This window comes from Acomys russatus, chromosome 28 (assembly GCF_903995435.1).
Source record: "Acomys russatus chromosome 28, mAcoRus1.1, whole genome shotgun sequence".
NCBI lineage: Eukaryota > Metazoa > Chordata > Mammalia > Rodentia > Muridae > Acomys > Acomys russatus.
In genome coordinates this window covers 36,631,650-36,647,986 of record NC_067164.1, presented here as the reverse complement: position 1 = coordinate 36,647,986, position 16,337 = coordinate 36,631,650, and the positions used below count along the sequence as shown (strand labels likewise).

The 16,337-nt window shown below is 52.5% G+C and overlaps 2 protein-coding genes across 4 annotated transcripts; both read left to right on the top strand.

Annotated features, from left to right (window-relative positions):
• The first annotated feature begins 854 nt into the window (after positions 1 to 854).
• Nabp2 (nucleic acid binding protein 2) lies at positions 855 to 9,880 on the top strand. The gene is made up of 7 exons (XM_051170405.1): positions 855 to 1,108; positions 1,285 to 1,386; positions 1,796 to 1,934; positions 2,037 to 2,108; positions 2,245 to 2,326; positions 2,416 to 2,479; positions 9,466 to 9,880. Exons 2-7 carry the CDS (start codon positions 1,308 to 1,310, stop codon positions 9,663 to 9,665), a joined length of 636 nt encoding a protein of 211 aa, XP_051026362.1. The 5' UTR covers positions 855 to 1,108; positions 1,285 to 1,307; the 3' UTR covers positions 9,666 to 9,880.
• Positions 9,881 to 10,101: 221 nt separating this feature from the next.
• Slc39a5 (solute carrier family 39 member 5) lies at positions 10,102 to 15,539 on the top strand. Of its 3 annotated transcripts, XM_051170401.1 has the most exons (12): positions 10,129 to 10,203; positions 10,839 to 10,929; positions 11,202 to 11,548; positions 11,885 to 12,068; positions 12,793 to 12,955; positions 13,081 to 13,250; positions 13,488 to 13,628; positions 13,996 to 14,089; positions 14,262 to 14,420; positions 14,549 to 14,629; positions 14,761 to 14,951; positions 15,281 to 15,539. In XM_051170401.1, exons 3-12 carry the CDS (start codon positions 11,265 to 11,267, stop codon positions 15,422 to 15,424), a joined length of 1,611 nt encoding a protein of 536 aa, XP_051026358.1. In that variant the 5' UTR covers positions 10,129 to 10,203; positions 10,839 to 10,929; positions 11,202 to 11,264; the 3' UTR covers positions 15,425 to 15,539. The 3 variants fall into 3 exon arrangements, with proteins under 3 accessions (XP_051026359.1, XP_051026358.1, XP_051026360.1); XM_051170402.1 differs by lacking the exon at positions 10,839 to 10,929 and having other exon boundaries at positions 10,102 to 10,203; XM_051170403.1 differs by lacking the exon at positions 10,129 to 10,203 and having other exon boundaries at positions 10,860 to 10,894.
• The last annotated feature ends 798 nt before the right edge of the window (positions 15,540 to 16,337 follow it).

Here is a 16,337-nt window from a genome sequence, read left to right as displayed (position 1 = left end):
CATCCTGGACTCACTTTGTAGACCAGGCTGGCCTCGAACTCACATCGATCCGCCTGCCTCTGCCTCCCGAGTGCTGGGATTAAAGGCGTGCGCCACCACGCCCGGCTGTGCCTCACGTCTTTCTATAGCGTAAGTGCCACTTGTCCCAAGCACCTGGGCCAAACTGTTTAGTGTATTAAAGATGAAGACTCCCTTCCCAGGTTAATCCCAGCACTCGGGGAGGCAGAGGCAGGTGGATCGCCGTGAGTTCGAGGCCACCCTAATCTACAAAGCGAGTCCAGGACCGACAAGGCTACACAGAGGGACCCTGTCTTGAAAAAACATAAATACAAAATAAAATAAAATGAAGACTCGTATGTGCAAGTCCATATCCTAGGCATCAGTTTTTACCCAACTTTCCATTTTCATGTATAAAATGGAATTATATGTTTAAGAATTGCCAAGAAAGGAAGGCGAAGAGATGGGCTGGAATTCAAACTTTTGTCCGCTACATTCCAAAGCCCTTGGACCTTTTTTCCATTGTGCCTCTACTTGAAGAGAGGGGTGGAAAAAATCCTAAACTCCTGCTTTCTCCCAGCGGAAGGAAGCCTGGTGGCCGGGGCGCCCCCTGGCGGCCTGTCCCATCTTCTCCGGCAGCCAGCTCGTCCGCGAGGCTCCTTTAAAACCTAGGACCGCCCCCTCCGCTGCGAGCGAACGCACAGCCTGATTGGACGGGCGGCGGCTGGGGGCAGGGCGTCCCGGGCGGCAGGCCGGTCCCTATTGGCTGGCGGAGGGGGACGTTTCCGCGTTCCCCTCCGCAGCATCCGGCGCGGGGCGGGCAGGCCGGCAGCCCCCTGGCTCCCCCTGCGGGCGGCTCCGCGGCGTGCAGGGTCCTGCGGGCCGGCTAGCTGGCTGGGTAGTGGGCTGCGGCTGGGGGAGGGGACGGGCCGAGCTCGGGGCCGTGGGGATGAGGGCTCCCGGAGACCTGCGGAGTCGTCAGAGTCTGTTCCCTGGCGCCGTCTCCTGAATCCAGCGCGCCCGCTTCGGAGCGCGAGGCGGAGAGCATCCTGACCGAGGGCCGCGCAGCCCCTGAGCCTCTATACCGAGATCGCCAACTTCGGATCTTCAAGTACGAGCCCCGACCCCCTCCCCTCCCCAGGGAAGTTCGTTTCTAACCTCCCAGAAGGGCTAGAGATGGACAGAGGCCGCCAGATGCCCCCGCCTGGCGTGGTGGATAGGCCTGGCGGGAGCATGGGGGGCAGAGGCTCCCGGGCTCGATCCTTCACCCCCCGTTTCCGCTTCCAGCGGGGTGCCGCGGCTCGGAAAGCATGACGACCGAGACCTTCGTGAAGGATATCAAGCCCGGGCTCAAGAACCTCAACCTCATCTTCATTGTACTGGAGACAGGTGGCTATGCGTGCGCAGTGGACTCGCGGGAGGGAAAGGGGTGGAGCATGCAGAGTGGGGGCGCACGGGACCACCGCCTGCCTTCTTAACTTGTTGCCGGGACCAGGAGGAGGCTCCCCAAAGCTCTGATCGTTCTAATCTCTCTTAGACCGCTGGCACGGGAAAATGCCGGCGGGTATAAAGTAGATAAAACTCTAAATAAACCAGTGCTTCACAGGCCACGCGGGCCCTTTTTCCTCCCCCCACTCAGGGCTCTCTCCATGGTGCTGGACCCTCCACTAGCATCCCACACACCCACTCATAACCTTCTACACTCGCGGCTTTGCTTCTACTCTTTTACCCAGAGTCTCACGATCACTATCCACTTGTATGACTCTATCTCCACTGCCATGTATTTCTTCCCTTAAAGGCCGAGTGACCAAGACAAAGGACGGGCACGAGGTTCGGACCTGTAAAGTGGCAGACAAAACGGGCAGCATCAATATCTCTGTGTGGGACGATGTGGGCAACCTAATCCAGCCTGGCGACATTATCCGACTCACCAAAGGGTAAGGCAGGGGTTACCAGTAGCAGCAGCAGTTGGGTGTGGCTAAAAGGCGCCACAACTTTCCTGAAGACTGAAACTGGCTTGCCCTCCCTCTGTCCCACAGGTACGCTTCAGTGTTCAAAGGTTGTCTGACGCTGTACACTGGCCGCGGGGGCGACCTGCAGAAGATTGGGGAGTAAGTTGTCCTGGGGCTAGAGGAAAGCACCAGCAGCCCAAAGTGGGGAGCCACACATGCCTGTGCAGCCACACCATGGCTGGAGTTGTGTGTGGCCCAAAGGACGGGTCCGAGGCATTGGCTTCTTTCATTGCAGATTCTGTATGGTTTATTCTGAAGTTCCTAATTTCAGCGAGCCCAACCCAGAGTATAGCAGTCAGCAGGCACCCAACAAATCGGTGAGTCCATGGGCCTGAGTGGAGACAGTGGCACACAGACCAGGCCAAGCAGCTCCCATTGAGGGTCTGAGTGTCTAATCTGCCCTCAGGTGCAGAATGACAGCAGCCCCACTGCGCCCCCAGCGACCACAGGACCCCCTGCCTCCTCTCCAGGTGAGTTGAGTCCATGTCTTTTCTTCCGCTGGCCCCTTTAGGGCCCCATTCTCCATGGCCAGGGAAGATGCATTTCCCTTGTCCTCTTTCCAAGTGTCTCTTCTGTCGAATGTTCCCCTCCACCCCGACTTCCCTGTACCTTTATTTTTATACCTTCTGCAAGTCTCAATGGTCAAAAGATCTGGAGACCTGTTGCAGCCACTGACGGAGCTGGAGTGCGCTTTCCTTCCCTTACTCTAAAGGGAAGAGTTTCTCCACATGTGGCGGGCAACAGTTAAGAGCAAACAGAATTGCGTATGCCATATTTAAAGTATTACTGTAAACCCCTTGCAATAAGACCATTTAGATACACATATACACACACACATATAAATACACATACATACATATATATGCTGCATATATATACTGCATACACACACACACACACACACACACACACACACACACTTATATACATGAATCACTAAGTGAGGGGCTGGAGAGATGGCTCAGTGTTGAGCACTAGTTTTTTTCTAAAGGACCCAGCACCCACATGGCAGCTCATAACTCTAGTTCCAGGTGATCTGACACCCTCACACCAATGCACATGAAGTAAAATTAAATATAACTTATTTAAAAGTAAACCGGGCACAGTGATCCTAGCACTCTGGGAAGCAGAGGCAGGGGGAATCACTGTGAGTTCAAGGCCAGCCTGGTCTACCAAGTGAGTCCTGGACAGCCAGGCCTACACAGAGAAACCCTGTCTCCAAAAAAAAAAAAAAAAGCTGGGTGGTGGTGGTACATGCCTTTAATCCTAGCACTTGGGAGGCAGAGGCAGGTGGATCTCTGTGAGTTCGAGGCCAGCCTGGTCTACAGAGTGAGTTCCAGGACAGCCAGGGTTATACAGAGAAACCTTGTCTCAAAAACAACAGCAGAAAAGCTAGACCTTGTCTCAAACAAACAAGACCAAACCAAAATTTTATTTCCTTTTTTATTTATTTGTTTATTACAGTGTTCTGTCTGCATGTACACCTGCGCGCCAGAAGAGGGCACCAAATCTCACTCTAGATGGTTGTAAGCCATCATGTGGTGTCTGGGAATTGAACTCAGGACCTCTGGTAGAGCAGCCAGTGCTCTTAACCTCTGAGCTATCTCTCCAGCCCCATGATTTCCTTTTTTTTTTTTTTTTTTTTTTTTAAAGACCTATACTCTGAAATACTAATAGCAAATATAATATAGCAGGGTGTACCGGCATACATTCCAGTACTGGGGAGGTAAAGGCAAGAGAATCACTAAATTATTTATTTATTTATTTATTTTTGAGACAGAGTTTCTTTGTGTAACCTTGGCTGTTCTGGACTCATTTTGTAGACCAGGTTGGCCTTGAACTCAAAGAGATCCACCTGCCTCTGCCTTTCCATTGCTGGGATTACAGCATGCACCACCACATCCAGTGAGAACCACTAAATTTGAGCACAGCATGGTCTAAGTAGCAAATTCGAGGCCAGATTCATAGCAAAACATTTTCTCAAAAAACACAAAGAAAGGGCTGGAGAGATGCCTCAGAGGTTAAGAGCACCACCTGTTCTTCCAAAGGTCCTGAGTTCAATTCCCAGCAACCACGTGGTGGCTCAATCATCTAAGATGAGATCTGGTGCCCTCTTCTGGCCTGCAGGTGCACATGCAGGCAGAGCACTGTACACATAATAATAGATAAATAAATCTTTAAAAACCACAGACATACAAAGAAATAACTGGAAATACTTAAGCTAGTAATATATAATCACATGTTCATTTATTGTAGGTTGATATATATTACATAATTGTGTGCCATACCTTTTTAAGGCTCACAGCTCTGAAGGTTGTTTTACACCGCCATGGCAACAAACACATGAGTGTTGCGTTGCACTGCAAGCACAGTGGCTGCAGTGTCAGTACACAACACAATGGCTGCAGTGTCAGTACACAACACAGTGGCTGCAGTGTCAGTACACAGCACAGTGGCTGCAGTGTCAGTACACAGCACAGTGGCTGCAGTGTCAGTACACAGCACAGTGGCTGCAGTGTCACTACACAGCACAGTGGCTGCAGTGTCACTACACAGCACAGTGGCTGCAGTGTCACTACACAGCACAGTGGCTGCAGTGTCAGTACACAGCACAGTGGCTGCAGTGTCACTACACAGCACAGTGGCTGCAGTGTCACTACACAGCACAGTGGCTGCAGTGTCACTACACTGCACAGTGGCTGCAGTGTCACTACATAACACAGTGGCTGCAGTGTCGGTACACAATGGGGAGGTTTTTTTTATTTGTTGTAGTCAATTAAAAACAATTGGTTTTAAGTTTTCTCTATTTTTACATTATATGAATGTTCTGCCTTCATGTATGACTGCACCACACGTGTACAGCACCCCAGGACCCAGAAAAGGGTAGCAGATTCTCCTGCTCCAGAACTGGAGCTACAGATGGTTGTTCCTGCACTGTGGGTTCTGGGAGCCAAACCTGGGCTAGTTAGAAGAGCAGCTAGTGCTTCTAAGCACTGAGCCATCACCCCAAGCCCTTTGTCTGTTGACTGACAGCACTGCAGGGCCTCTGTCCACACCATGTCCACAGGCACCAGCAAAGGGACAAATTCTTTTTTTATTTTTTATTTATTTTTTTTAATTTAATTAAAAAAAATTTTTTTTTGGTTTTTCGAGACAGGGTTTCTCTGTGTATCCTTGGTTGTCCTGGACTCACTTTGTAGACCAGGCTGGCCTCAAACTCACAGCGATCAACCTGCCTCTGTGTCTACCTCCCAAAAAGGAACAAATCCATGGCTGCTTACATGCTCAATTGCTTGCCGCCATCTTCATTTCTCCACTCTTAGAAAATGCCACCCAAGCCTGGCACAGCAAAGCTTCCCTCTGATTCCAGTACTTAGGAATCATTGACAGGAGGGTCTCTGTGAATGCCACCCAAGCCTGGCACAGCAAAGCACCCCTCTGATTCCAGTACTTAGGAGTCATTGACAGGAGGGTCTCTGTGAGTTGGAGGACATCCTGGTCCAGGACAGCCACAGATAGACTCAGTTTCAAAACAAAACTAAACAACAGAATTGGCCACCCACAGTGGGCTGGGGTTTCCCACATAATTAATTTAATCACAGTTCCCCAGAGACATGCCCACAGGCCAACCAATGCATACAGTCCCTCATACATGATACATGACTGTATATACCCTGCAGGGGTTGGCTCTGTGGAAAGACTCCAGTGACACAATTGAAGTTGATACCATTCAATTCCACCGTTGATCTTAGCAGGCACTTTAGGCTGAACATGACGTAAGGGCTGGAGACATGGTTTGGCAGTTAAGAGCAGTGGCTGGTCTAGGATCCTGGCATTTCCAGGGGATCCAGTGTCCACTTCGTGCAGTGTGGGCCCATGCGTGTGTGTGTGTGTATGCAAAATACCGTTATGTGTAAAATTAAATAAGTCTAAAGAAGGAATAGAAAAGAAACATGACTTAATGCTGGGTAGGAAGCCTCATGGCTATAATCCACACTTAGGTGGCTAAAGCAGACTAGAGGATCACTCCATGCTGGTGGCTACCCTGAAGTCTCAGGCCAGTCAGGGAGGCCCTGCCCCTCTCTTCTCTCTCACTCTCCCTCTCCCCCCCCCCCCATCTCTCTCTCTCAGAAAGATGTAGCTGGGCTCGGTGGTGCATGCTTTTAACCTCAACATTCAGGGAGGCAGAAGAAGGTAGATCTTTGTGAGTTCAAGGCCAGCCTGGTCTAAAAAGTGAGTCCAGCCAAAGCTACACAGAGAAACTCTGTCTCAAAAACCCAAAACCAAAAAAGCAAAACAAGTGCTGGACTATAGGTGTGTTACCATCATGTCTAGCTGCAAAAAAAAATTTTTTTTTCAGGATGAGGTTTCTATGTATAGCCTTTCTGGCCTTGAACTCACATTGATCAGCCTGCCTCTGCCTCCTGAGTGCTGGGGTTAAAGGTGTGTGTTATCATACCTGGCCAAAATATATATATATATATATATATATATATATTTATTTATTTATTTATTTATTTATTTATTTTTTTTTTTTTTAAGACAAGGTTTCTCTGTGTAACATCCCTGGCTGACCTGGACTTGCTTTGTAAACTAGGCTGGCCTAGAACTCACAGCAATCCACCTGCCTCTGCCTCCCAAGTGCTGGGATAAAAAGTGTGGGCCACCACACTTGGCTGCAAAGATTTCTAATAAGGTACATCCAAGAGCCAGGCATAGTTGCTGTCTAGCACTTAAGCAGCAGAGGCAAGGAGGGTTATTGCAAGTTCTGAGGGCTTTTGTTTTGTTTCTTGAGACGGTTTCTCTGTGTAGCCCTGGCTGTCCTGGACTCACTGTGCAGACGAGTCTGACCTCATACTCACAGCGATCCGCCTGCCTCTGCCTCCCGAGTGCTGGGAAGTTCTGAGGACATTCTAAGCTCCACAGAATGCTTTCCAGGCCAGCTTGATCCCCACATCAAGGCCCTGTCTCAAAAACAAAAACAACATGGCGGCACACGCCTGTAATCCCAGCACTCAAAAGGCAAAGGCAAGCGGATCTCTGAGTTCAAGACCAACCCGGTCTACAGAGCAAGGTCCAGAACAACCAGGGCCACACAGAGAAATCCTGGCTCAAAACAAACAAACAAAAAAAGAAAAGCTGCACCTACACGCAAGACCATGTGCTCCTAAAATTCCGTTTGCCAAATGTTCATTCAGCTTGCTATCTGCTAATAGAAATGAGAAATGTTTTTCTTGGTGTTCTTTTGGTTTGTATTTTTTTTTCTCTATATTTATTTTGGGAGGAAGCATTCGTGTGGCACAATGGGCATGTGGCACAGTGGGCATGTGGCACAATTTGTGGATGTCAGATGTCCTTCCACCGTACAAGTTCTAAGGATCAAATTCAAGTCATCAGGCTTGGCAGAAAGTGCCGTAACCTTGGAGCCATCTTGCCAGCCCACGTGAGAGTGTTGTTGAGTGGTGATGGTGGCCGTTCTAAGACAGGCCTCACATAGCTCAGGCTGACCTAGAGCTCCCAGTCTTACCGCCTCCAGTTCTCTACCGCCAGGATCGCTAAGAATCAGCCCGGGCCTTGTGTGTGCCTTCTTAAGTTATCCTGACAGCAAGCAGTGCTGGGGAGGAAGGGTTCCAGGCCACATGGAGTCCGTCACTGTGGTAGACAGAGCTAAGGACGCGGGTCACACCGTGGTGCTCAGAAGCACAGAAGCATGCTCGCCTGTGTGCAGCTCAGGCTCCCCACTCTGAGGGTGGCACTGCCCACAGTGTAATTGATTTAAGGACAACGCCATAGACAGCCCACAGCCCACTTGCAGTCCTTGCCTCTGCCACGAGGGTCTACGTTGTGTCAAGTCGACAGGTAATGCAGAAATCACACAAGGGTTAGGGCACTCTAGTACAATTCTCCAGCCCACAGTTACAAAAGCTTTTTTTGTTCATTTTTGTTCTTCGAGACAGGGTTTCTCTGTGTAGTCCTGGCTGTCCTGGATTCGCTTTGTAAACTGGGCTGCCCTGAAACTCACAGAGATCTAAATGCCTCTGCCTCTTAAGTGCTGGGATTAAAGGCGTGTACTACCACCCCACACAAAAGCTTCATTTTAAAAAAAGATTTCTTTTTTTAATGTGTGGGCGTCTTGCTTATATGCATGTCTGTCCACCATGAATGTCCCTGGAAGCATAAAGGCCAGAAGAGGGTGCTGGGAACTGAACCTGGATCCTCAGCAAGAGCAGCCACTGCTTCTCACCGCTGAACCATCTGCCCAGTCCCCAAAGTTGTTTAATATATAGCATGAAATCTTTTTTTATTTTGTTTTTCTCTTCTCTCTATTTTTTAAAAGATTTATTTATTTATTATGTATACAAATCTCATTATAGATGGTTGTGAGCCAACATCTGGTTGCTGGGAACTGAACTCATGACCTTTTGAAGAGCAATCAGTGCTCTTAACCTCTGAACCATCTCTCCAGCCCTTATTTTGTTTTTCAAGACAGCATTTCTCTGTGTAGTCTTTTTTTTTTTTTTGGTTTTTTTGAGACAAGGTTTCTCTGTGTAGCCTTGACTATCCTGGACTCACTCTGTAGACCAGGCTGGCCTCGAACTCACAGCAATCCTGCCTCTGCCTCCCGAGTGCTGGGATTAAAGGTGTGCACCACCACCGGCCAGCGTATTTTTTATTTTAATTTACTTCTGGGTATCTAACCCAAGCACTAACCTCCCACATGATAGGCCAAGCCCCATCTTCTCATTTAAACAGAAACTTACAGCCCTTCTTGCTGTGATCTCCGGTTTACAGTCACCTTAGGCCAAAGGACAGTTTTTTCAAAGCTGGGAATGGTGGCACATGCCTTTAATCCCAGCACTCAGGAGACAGAGACGGGCAGATCACTGTGAGTTCAAGGCCAGCCATGTCTACAAAGTGAGTCTAGGACAGCAAAAAAAAAAAAAAAAAGAAAGAAAGAAAAGAAAAGAAAAACAAAAACAAAGGCCCCTAAGTCTTGAACTAAACAGCTAACTCTAGATCTGATTTCCAATGACACGGAACTGGCTATAATTATATATTATATATAGGGTTCATGCAGCAAGAGGTCCCATTCACACTTGTAGCCCATGACTCTCTGTACTCTATTCAGTACTACCTGCCTAGGGAATGGCTGCCCACAAGGCTGGGTCTTCCCATGAAATTAAGTTAATGACAATCCCCTATAGACACAGGCAACCAATGTAGACGGTCCTTCACTGACTTTTCCCAGGAGACCCTAGGTTGTGTGCAATTGACAGTTAAAATTGTCAAGGCTAGGCCTCATGCATATCTCAGCCCATAGTCTTGTTATACTTGGTCAGCGTTCATGCAGTTGTGCATGGTGAAGACTCAGCCGTCACTGGGGCGGGGAGGTGGGCGGGGGTGGACGCTTTCTTATCCTAACCATCTCATTCTGTTACTCCCCTCCTCCAACCAGCTTCTGAGAGCCAGAACGGGAACGGGCTGAGCACCCAAGCGGGTCCTGTCGGTGGCCCCCATCCCTCTCACACCCCTTCACACACCCCCAGCACGCGAATCACGCGAAGCCAGCCCAACCACACACCTTCTGGCCCTCCTGGCCCCTCCAGCAACCCTGTCAGCAACGGCAAAGAAACCCGCAGAAGCAGCAAGAGATAGCAAGAAGTGAGTCCTCACCTCCACCACGGCCATGACCCAGGTGTCTGCCCAGAACAAGCCAGTCTTCTCCTGGGCTGTGGAACTGGAGGGAGGAGTAGCTGCATTTTAGCCACTAGACTTCCCTGGAGGGGTGGTGAGCAGTGAGCGCCCTTATCCACCTCAAACTCATGCCCTCCTTGTCCTGCTGCCACTGCCTGTCCCCTGGGATCAGGGCCCTCTGTCTGTGCGCTTCCTCTGAAAGAAGACAGTCTGGTGTTTGTGTGGGACATGAGGGCCTAATTGAAACCCCTCCTCCTAATAAATGTTCCTGCCCTGTCCTGGACTCCTCTGTTTTTCATAGGAAAAGAGTTAACAGGTGTGCACCTAGGGAGCCTAGTGCCCAGGCAAGGAGGCCTTGGGCAAAGCAAGCCTGCCCCTTTAAGGTAGTGTCCCTCCCCTACCCCCTCCCTGCAGGTGACCCTTGTCCAGCCTGCCTGCCACAAGAAGGCTGGGTCCCCCTTCCTCTGGGTGTCCTTGGTGTCTCCTGTCCTGCTGTCAGGTAATGCCAACCCCAACCCCCTGGACCGATCATGTTAATCAGACTTTGATCCCCTGATCTTAAGCTAGGTCAGATGTCAGAGGGGAGCCCCGTCCTGGCTTCTCTTCCTCAACAGGGCTTCCCCTTTCTTGTTCATTGATTACAGAGCTGGCGGTGCTGACAGTCAGTGCTCGGTGGAATGGAGAATTGCAGCTCTTCCACTTCTCAGGGTGGGGGTTGCTAAGAATAGTTTCTTTCCTGAATGCATCTGGGCCAGCAATTTACCTGCCTCTTACCCTACCTCCCAGTTTAGGGATACCTTGGTTCAACTTCCCCAGGGAATGTGGGGATGGGGTTAGACACAGACGAAGCTCAGTAGCAGGCGTGAGGTACGTGGGAAGGGTACATTCAGAAGGCTTGGATGGTACTAAATGGGTTATAGGTTGTGAAATATTTAAGAGGAAAAACTGAGCACAGGTTCTTAGCCATGTGGCTTCCTCAGGGCAGAGGGTGGCCCCTCCCCAGTCAAGGCCCAGCAGAGACTGACTTTTGACCCCCCCGTCCCAGAGACCAGTGAACCATTAACTCCTATATGAACCTTTCCACAGTCGCCCCGCCCCAAAACAGGTGGGTTAAGGGAAACCTATCCATTTCAGCCCTCTGTGTGACTTGGCTGCATCTGAAGGCTGACCTCCCTGGCTCGGGAATCTCAGTAAGGTCCACAGTGAGGCCTCCCAGGGACCCGGGGTGACAGCTCTCACATTGCCAGGAGGGGTGAGGCCCTGCAAATTGAAGGGGAGTATGGATGTGGAGCAAGCCAGAACAGTGGGTCTGGGGGATCTGAGACGTGGGTCAGTTCTGGACCTCTGGGTCAGGAGGTTGCTCAGAAGGCAGGGGAGGGACAGAGGAAGCCCGAGGCTGCTGATGGCCTCAGATGAAGCAGCGGCAAAGTGTGCATGCCCCCCCCCCCAGATCTGAGCTGAAGAACAGAACTCATCTGCCCCTCCTCCTCGTTCTAGGGTACAATCCTCAAGATGGTCCAAAGGAAATAGAAGTCAGATCCACAGCCTCCAACCCTGGTGATGGGCCCCCCAGTGCATCGCCTGTTGGCTGGCCTGTGCGTGGGGGCGGTCTTGGGCTGGGTAGGAGGCTCAGTCCCCAACCTGGGCCCAGCTGAACAGGAACAGAGCCACTACCTGGCCCAGCTGTTTGGCCAGTACGGAGAGAATGGGACACTGACTGCAGGGGGCCTGGCTCGGCTTCTCCACAGCCTAGGGCTGGGCAGAGTTCAGGGGCTTCGCCTGGGACACCATGAGCCTCCAACTGGGCGGGCTGCACCCCCGAGTGGTGACAATCTCACACACAGGTATTAATCTCTCTCCCAATCCCAAAATGTGATGCCTCCCAGCTCCACTCGGTGTTTTACTTACGCTCCAGTTGCCCAGTGCTGGCTTCTGGGACGTCCTCCAGCTTGGTACCTTAAAGGTCTTGCTTACCTCTACTGCCTTGAACTCTCCAGACCCTTAAAGTCCTCGCTCTTGGTGTTCAGGATCTCTAGGCTGACTTGGCTCTCGGTGTGGGGTCCCCCCACCCCCTCTAGGCCCACAGCTACTCATGCTAGGCTCTCCTATCTTCCTGGGACTGAGGAGATGTGGTGTTAGGGAACTTGACTGAATCTGAATCATTAATCCATCTAATCTAGGCTACAAGGACCGGAGCTGAGTGTGGGTGTCTGGACAGGAATGCCTCTGGCTCCTTCAGGTTGGGGTGACCTGGAAAAGTCAAATGCCCCTGACCTGCCCCATGGGCCAGGGCCCTCGGGCCTAGACCTCTTTCACAGGCTGCTGCTGCTGGACCATTCGTTGGCTGACCATTTGAATGAGGATGTGAGTCTGATGGTCTTTAGAGGGAAAAGGAGCTATGGGACTGGGGGCGGGGCGCTGACGTGTTGGAAGTCAGTAACTGAATGGCTGCTCGACATTAGGATGTTATTCTAATGGTGACCTTCGTGCAGTCAGACCATACTCAAGAGGCCACACTTAGCAAACACACAACCCAGAGAAACATCTCAGGGTTAGGCTGAGGGACTGGTTATTTGGAGAAGCGTCCTTGAGATGACGCTGTGTCTGTCTAGAAAAAAAGAAAAGAAAACAATTTGTTCCTTGTTCCATATACAACGCGGCCAGACCCTGAGATCAGTTGGTGTGCCCCCTCAAAAGCAGCACTCCAGCTTAGGTTACGGCCAACACATGACAAGGTGTTGACCAGAGATGGATGGCATGTCAGATTCTTCCTCGTCTAGGATTCTGGCATGGAGGACTCTGGTCTGGTTGCCAAAGCAGCCACATCACTAAAAACAAGTGAATTACCAGGGTGTAAGAGGGGGCGACAGCAGTGGTCACTGGGAAATTGAGGAACCTTGGGTTGAGTACTCCTCACCAGTGATTAGCACACATTATTAAGTTCCCTTGTCCCCTGTCTCTGATGCATGTGACAGTGTGAGCTGAAGGGGGTCCTGAGAGAGAACCGGGACTCTGTGGAAGAACAGATGTCAAGATTGGGCTGTGTGGCTCACTGTGGCTCCCTAACACCCAGTCCTCTCAAACTCAGTGTCTGAACGGTTCCCAGCTGCTGGTCAATTTTGGCCTGAGCCCTGCTGCTCCCCTGACTCCTCGCCAGTTTGCTCTCCTGTGCCCAGCTCTGCTTTACCAGATTGACAGCCGTGTTTGCATCAAATCCCCAGCTCCAACAGCTCCAGGGGACGTACTGTCTGGTCAGTGAGGGAGGAGGGTGGACAGAAGGAGGCTCATGGGAAGCATCGGGGGGGCGGTGTCCAACCTCCCTTTAGTGTACCTCTGGGCCAGCCTTGACCATAACGTTAGTTCCACTTCTTGTCAGCCCTGCTTCATAGTGCCCTGGCGGTCCTGCTGCTCAGCCTCCCTGCTCCCCTCTCCCTGCTGCTGCTGCGGCTCCTGGGACCTCACCTACTGCAGCCTGTGCTAGGCTTCCTAGGGGCCCTGGCCGTGGGCACGCTCTGTGGGGATGCACTGCTCCACCTGCTGCCACACGTATGTGAAACTCCATCTTTATACTCTGACCCCGGGGCAGCTGATGATGGATCCATGCATCCCTACCCACAGGACCACCCCACCCCACCCCCAGCCGTCCCTTTCTGTCAGCTCCCACATCCTAACTCCTCACCCCTGGCTTTAGCCACAGCTGTCTTCTGGGGTGTATGAGTGGGAGAAGGGGATGCTATTGGGTGTAGGGGTTTCCTGGGCCTGCCCTGATCTACTTCCTGGCAGGCACGAGGAGGGCTGCACACAGGACCTGGCGAGCATTCAGAAGGGGATCTGGGCCCAGGGCTGTCAGTGCTCGGAGGCCTCTTCCTGCTCTTCGTTCTAGAGAACGTGCTAGGAGTTGTGCGGCACAGAGGGCCCAGGCCAGTGAGTGACTTTGCCCTTTTCTTCTCCTGTCAAAGCCAGAGTCCTAGCCAAGCCAGGGGGTGAGGGGCAGCATGTGCTTCTGGGCCTTGGCTGCTTGGCCACTTGGATAGGACCTGTCCACCTCTGAGTGGGTATAGGCCTCTTGGCACAGACCCGGGACTTTTGGCCAAATGGCTTCTTCTCTGCAGCTCATATCAACATTAAACAGAGAGGGAAGCCAACCTGGGAAAAGGGTGTCGGGTTAAAAAACATTCTCCAGGTGCAGGCAGTGGAATCAGGTGTTCGTGTTCTCAGCGGCTGGCCTGGTCTCCCCTTAGCCCCTGGCCCTGCTACCTCCTCCACCAGGAGGGATACCCTCCCATTTCAGAGAGCCTGCATGAGCCAAAGGGATCGTGGAGAACCAAACCCTGACCCAGAGGATGGTGGTGGGACGGCCCTCCAACCCCTTCAGGCAGCTTCAGGTGACTAGAAGAGAAAATGAGCACAATACCAGCCTGCAGTGCTTCCCACCTGCAGTCCCCACCTGTCCCCACCTGCGGTCCCCAGGGTCCCACCTGCAGTCCCCATCTGCAGTCCCCACTTGCGTTTCCCACTTGCGGTCCCCACCACCTGACCTGGTCCTCCTTCCCACAGAGCCAGAGGTTCAGGGCCAGAGGGAGAACAGGCAGGCGCCTTCGGCTCCGGCCCTTCCTGGGCACCAAGGCCACAGTCATGAGCACCAGGGTGGCAGTATCGCATGGATGGTCCTCCTGGGAGACGGCCTGCACAACCTCACTGATGGGCTTGCATTAGGTTTGAGGCCACAGAAGCAGGGGTGGGAGGCAGGGCTGAACCAGCAGGGGCAGGAGAGCCAGCAGGAAGGCGGGAGAGCTCGGATACAGCACCTGACTTTCTCCACCCTTTGACCCCGCTGCCGCCAGGTGCTGCCTTCTCTGACGGCTTCTCCAGCGGCCTCAGCACCACCCTAGCAGTCTTCTGTCACGAGCTGCCCCATGAACTGGGTAGGAATGTGGGGTAGGTGGGCTTCAGAAAGGAGAGACCCTCTGAGGAGCGGAACTCAAGAGGCTGGTAGGTGACAAAATGGAGGGGAAGCTCTTGACGCCCCCAACCCCACCCTATGCTCTCCCAACAGGTGACTTTGCGATGCTGCTTCAGGCAGGGCTGTCCTTCCGCAGGCTGCTGCTGCTGAGCCTCGTTTCTGGAGCCCTGGGACTGGGGGGTGCAGCCCTGGGGGTGGGGCTCAGCTTGGGCCCTGTCCCCCTCACTCCCTGGGTCTTTGGGGTCACGGCTGGGGTCTTCCTCTATGTGGCCCTTGTGGATATGGTGAGAGATGTGGGGTAGAACAGACAACTCAAGGACAGTGGGCAGGTGGGTGTGGAGAGGGGAGCCCAGCCGGGAGAGGCCTGGCCCATGAGGAAAAAGTACCCAAAGGTGGGGGCTGCTGATACTGCAAGACGAGGCAGACGTGGGCAGGGTTGGTGGTGTACACCGTTAATCCCCCCACTCAGGAGCGTGAGTTCGAGGTCAGCCTGGTCTGCAGTGTTGCAGGCCAGCAGGGCTAGACAGTGAGATCTTGCCTCAGAAGTAGACAAAGCATGTGAGTGAGTAGGTCTTAGCGGGGGACAGGGTCCTGACATCTTGTCTCCTTCCAGCTGCCAGCCCTGCTTCGTCCTCCTGAGCCCCAACCTGTGCTCCACGTGGTTCTGCAAGGGCTGGGGCTGCTGCTTGGGGGCAGCCTCATGTTTACTATAGCCCTGCTGGAGGAACAGCTGCTGCCCATGGCTTCTGACGGCTGATGGGGGGACTGTGGCAAAGGATTCAGGTTGCCCTTCCTCCCTCCCCCCAGGAATGGAAGCGGGACACAGGGCCAGTAGGAGCAAGAGGACTTTAATAAACAGAACCCATCCCAAAGCCATGACTACGACAGTTGTACTTGCACCAAAACAGCATAGAAAACCAGGGTATAGTGGGAGGGCTCAAAGCAGGTTTGTGGAGGACAAGCATGGGGGCCCGGGGGACGTGGGACGCATCAGTCTTCAGGGAGAGCATTGTGCTTTAGCCCAGGTAGGAGGGGGAGGGGCAGGGCAAATGCACCAAGGTCCCCATTTTTTTTTCTGCTGCCCTCAGCACCCTGGGGATGCAGGTATCTGGGCTTTATTGCTGCCCACCAGCGTTAAACACCCCTGACCCCAACACTAGCACCGCAGGTGGATCCAGGACAGGGAGACGGGCAGGAATGGGAAAATTGCTTAGAGAAAGATTCAACTAGAATCCAGTGAATTGTGCTCAGTTCTCTTTACTTCCTACAACCGAGTACATGGGTCACAGGGTGGAGGGTGCGACAGGACATGGGCATGCCCCTCCGTGCCCCCAACACACCTGCACACAGGATGGTGGTGTCTGCAGCATCACAGGTCATGCAGGGCATGGGGAAGGGGAGGTTCACACACACATAGATGCCCACAGCGGGTACCAGACAGAGAACACCCCCTGAATATACACAGCTGTACATGGGGACCCCAGGTCCCCACCCAACCCTCTCCCCTGTCTTGCTGTTTCCCGGTAGGGGAACTGTATTGCTTTGAGAGAGCCGCCTGGGGCTGCTCTGCCAGGCACCCCCCCTCCCACCCACCCCTATTTTGGCACATCTGCAGGACACGCGGCAGCAAGAGTAGGCACCCTCCCTCTCAGGCTTCTGTGGCTTGGGGT

Excerpts from the sequence above, each read along its gene's own strand:
- Nabp2 (XM_051170405.1), top strand. The coding sequence starts at position 1,308 with ATGACGACCGAGACCTTCGTGAAGGATATCAAGCCCGGGCTCAAGAAC. Across the intron at positions 1,387-1,795 it reads CTTCATTGTACTGGAGACAG|GCCGAGTGACCAAGACAAAG; the intron begins GTGGCTATGCGT and ends CTTCCCTTAAAG. Across the intron at positions 2,480-9,465 it reads ACCCCCTGCCTCCTCTCCAG|CTTCTGAGAGCCAGAACGGG; the intron begins GTGAGTTGAGTC and ends TCCTCCAACCAG.
- Slc39a5 (XM_051170402.1), top strand. The coding sequence starts at position 11,265 with ATGGGCCCCCCAGTGCATCGCCTGTTGGCTGGCCTGTGCGTGGGGGCG. Across the intron at positions 13,251-13,487 it reads TGCTCCACCTGCTGCCACAC|GCACGAGGAGGGCTGCACAC; the intron begins GTATGTGAAACT and ends ACTTCCTGGCAG. Across the intron at positions 14,090-14,261 it reads ACCCCTTCAGGCAGCTTCAG|AGCCAGAGGTTCAGGGCCAG; the intron begins GTGACTAGAAGA and ends TCCTTCCCACAG.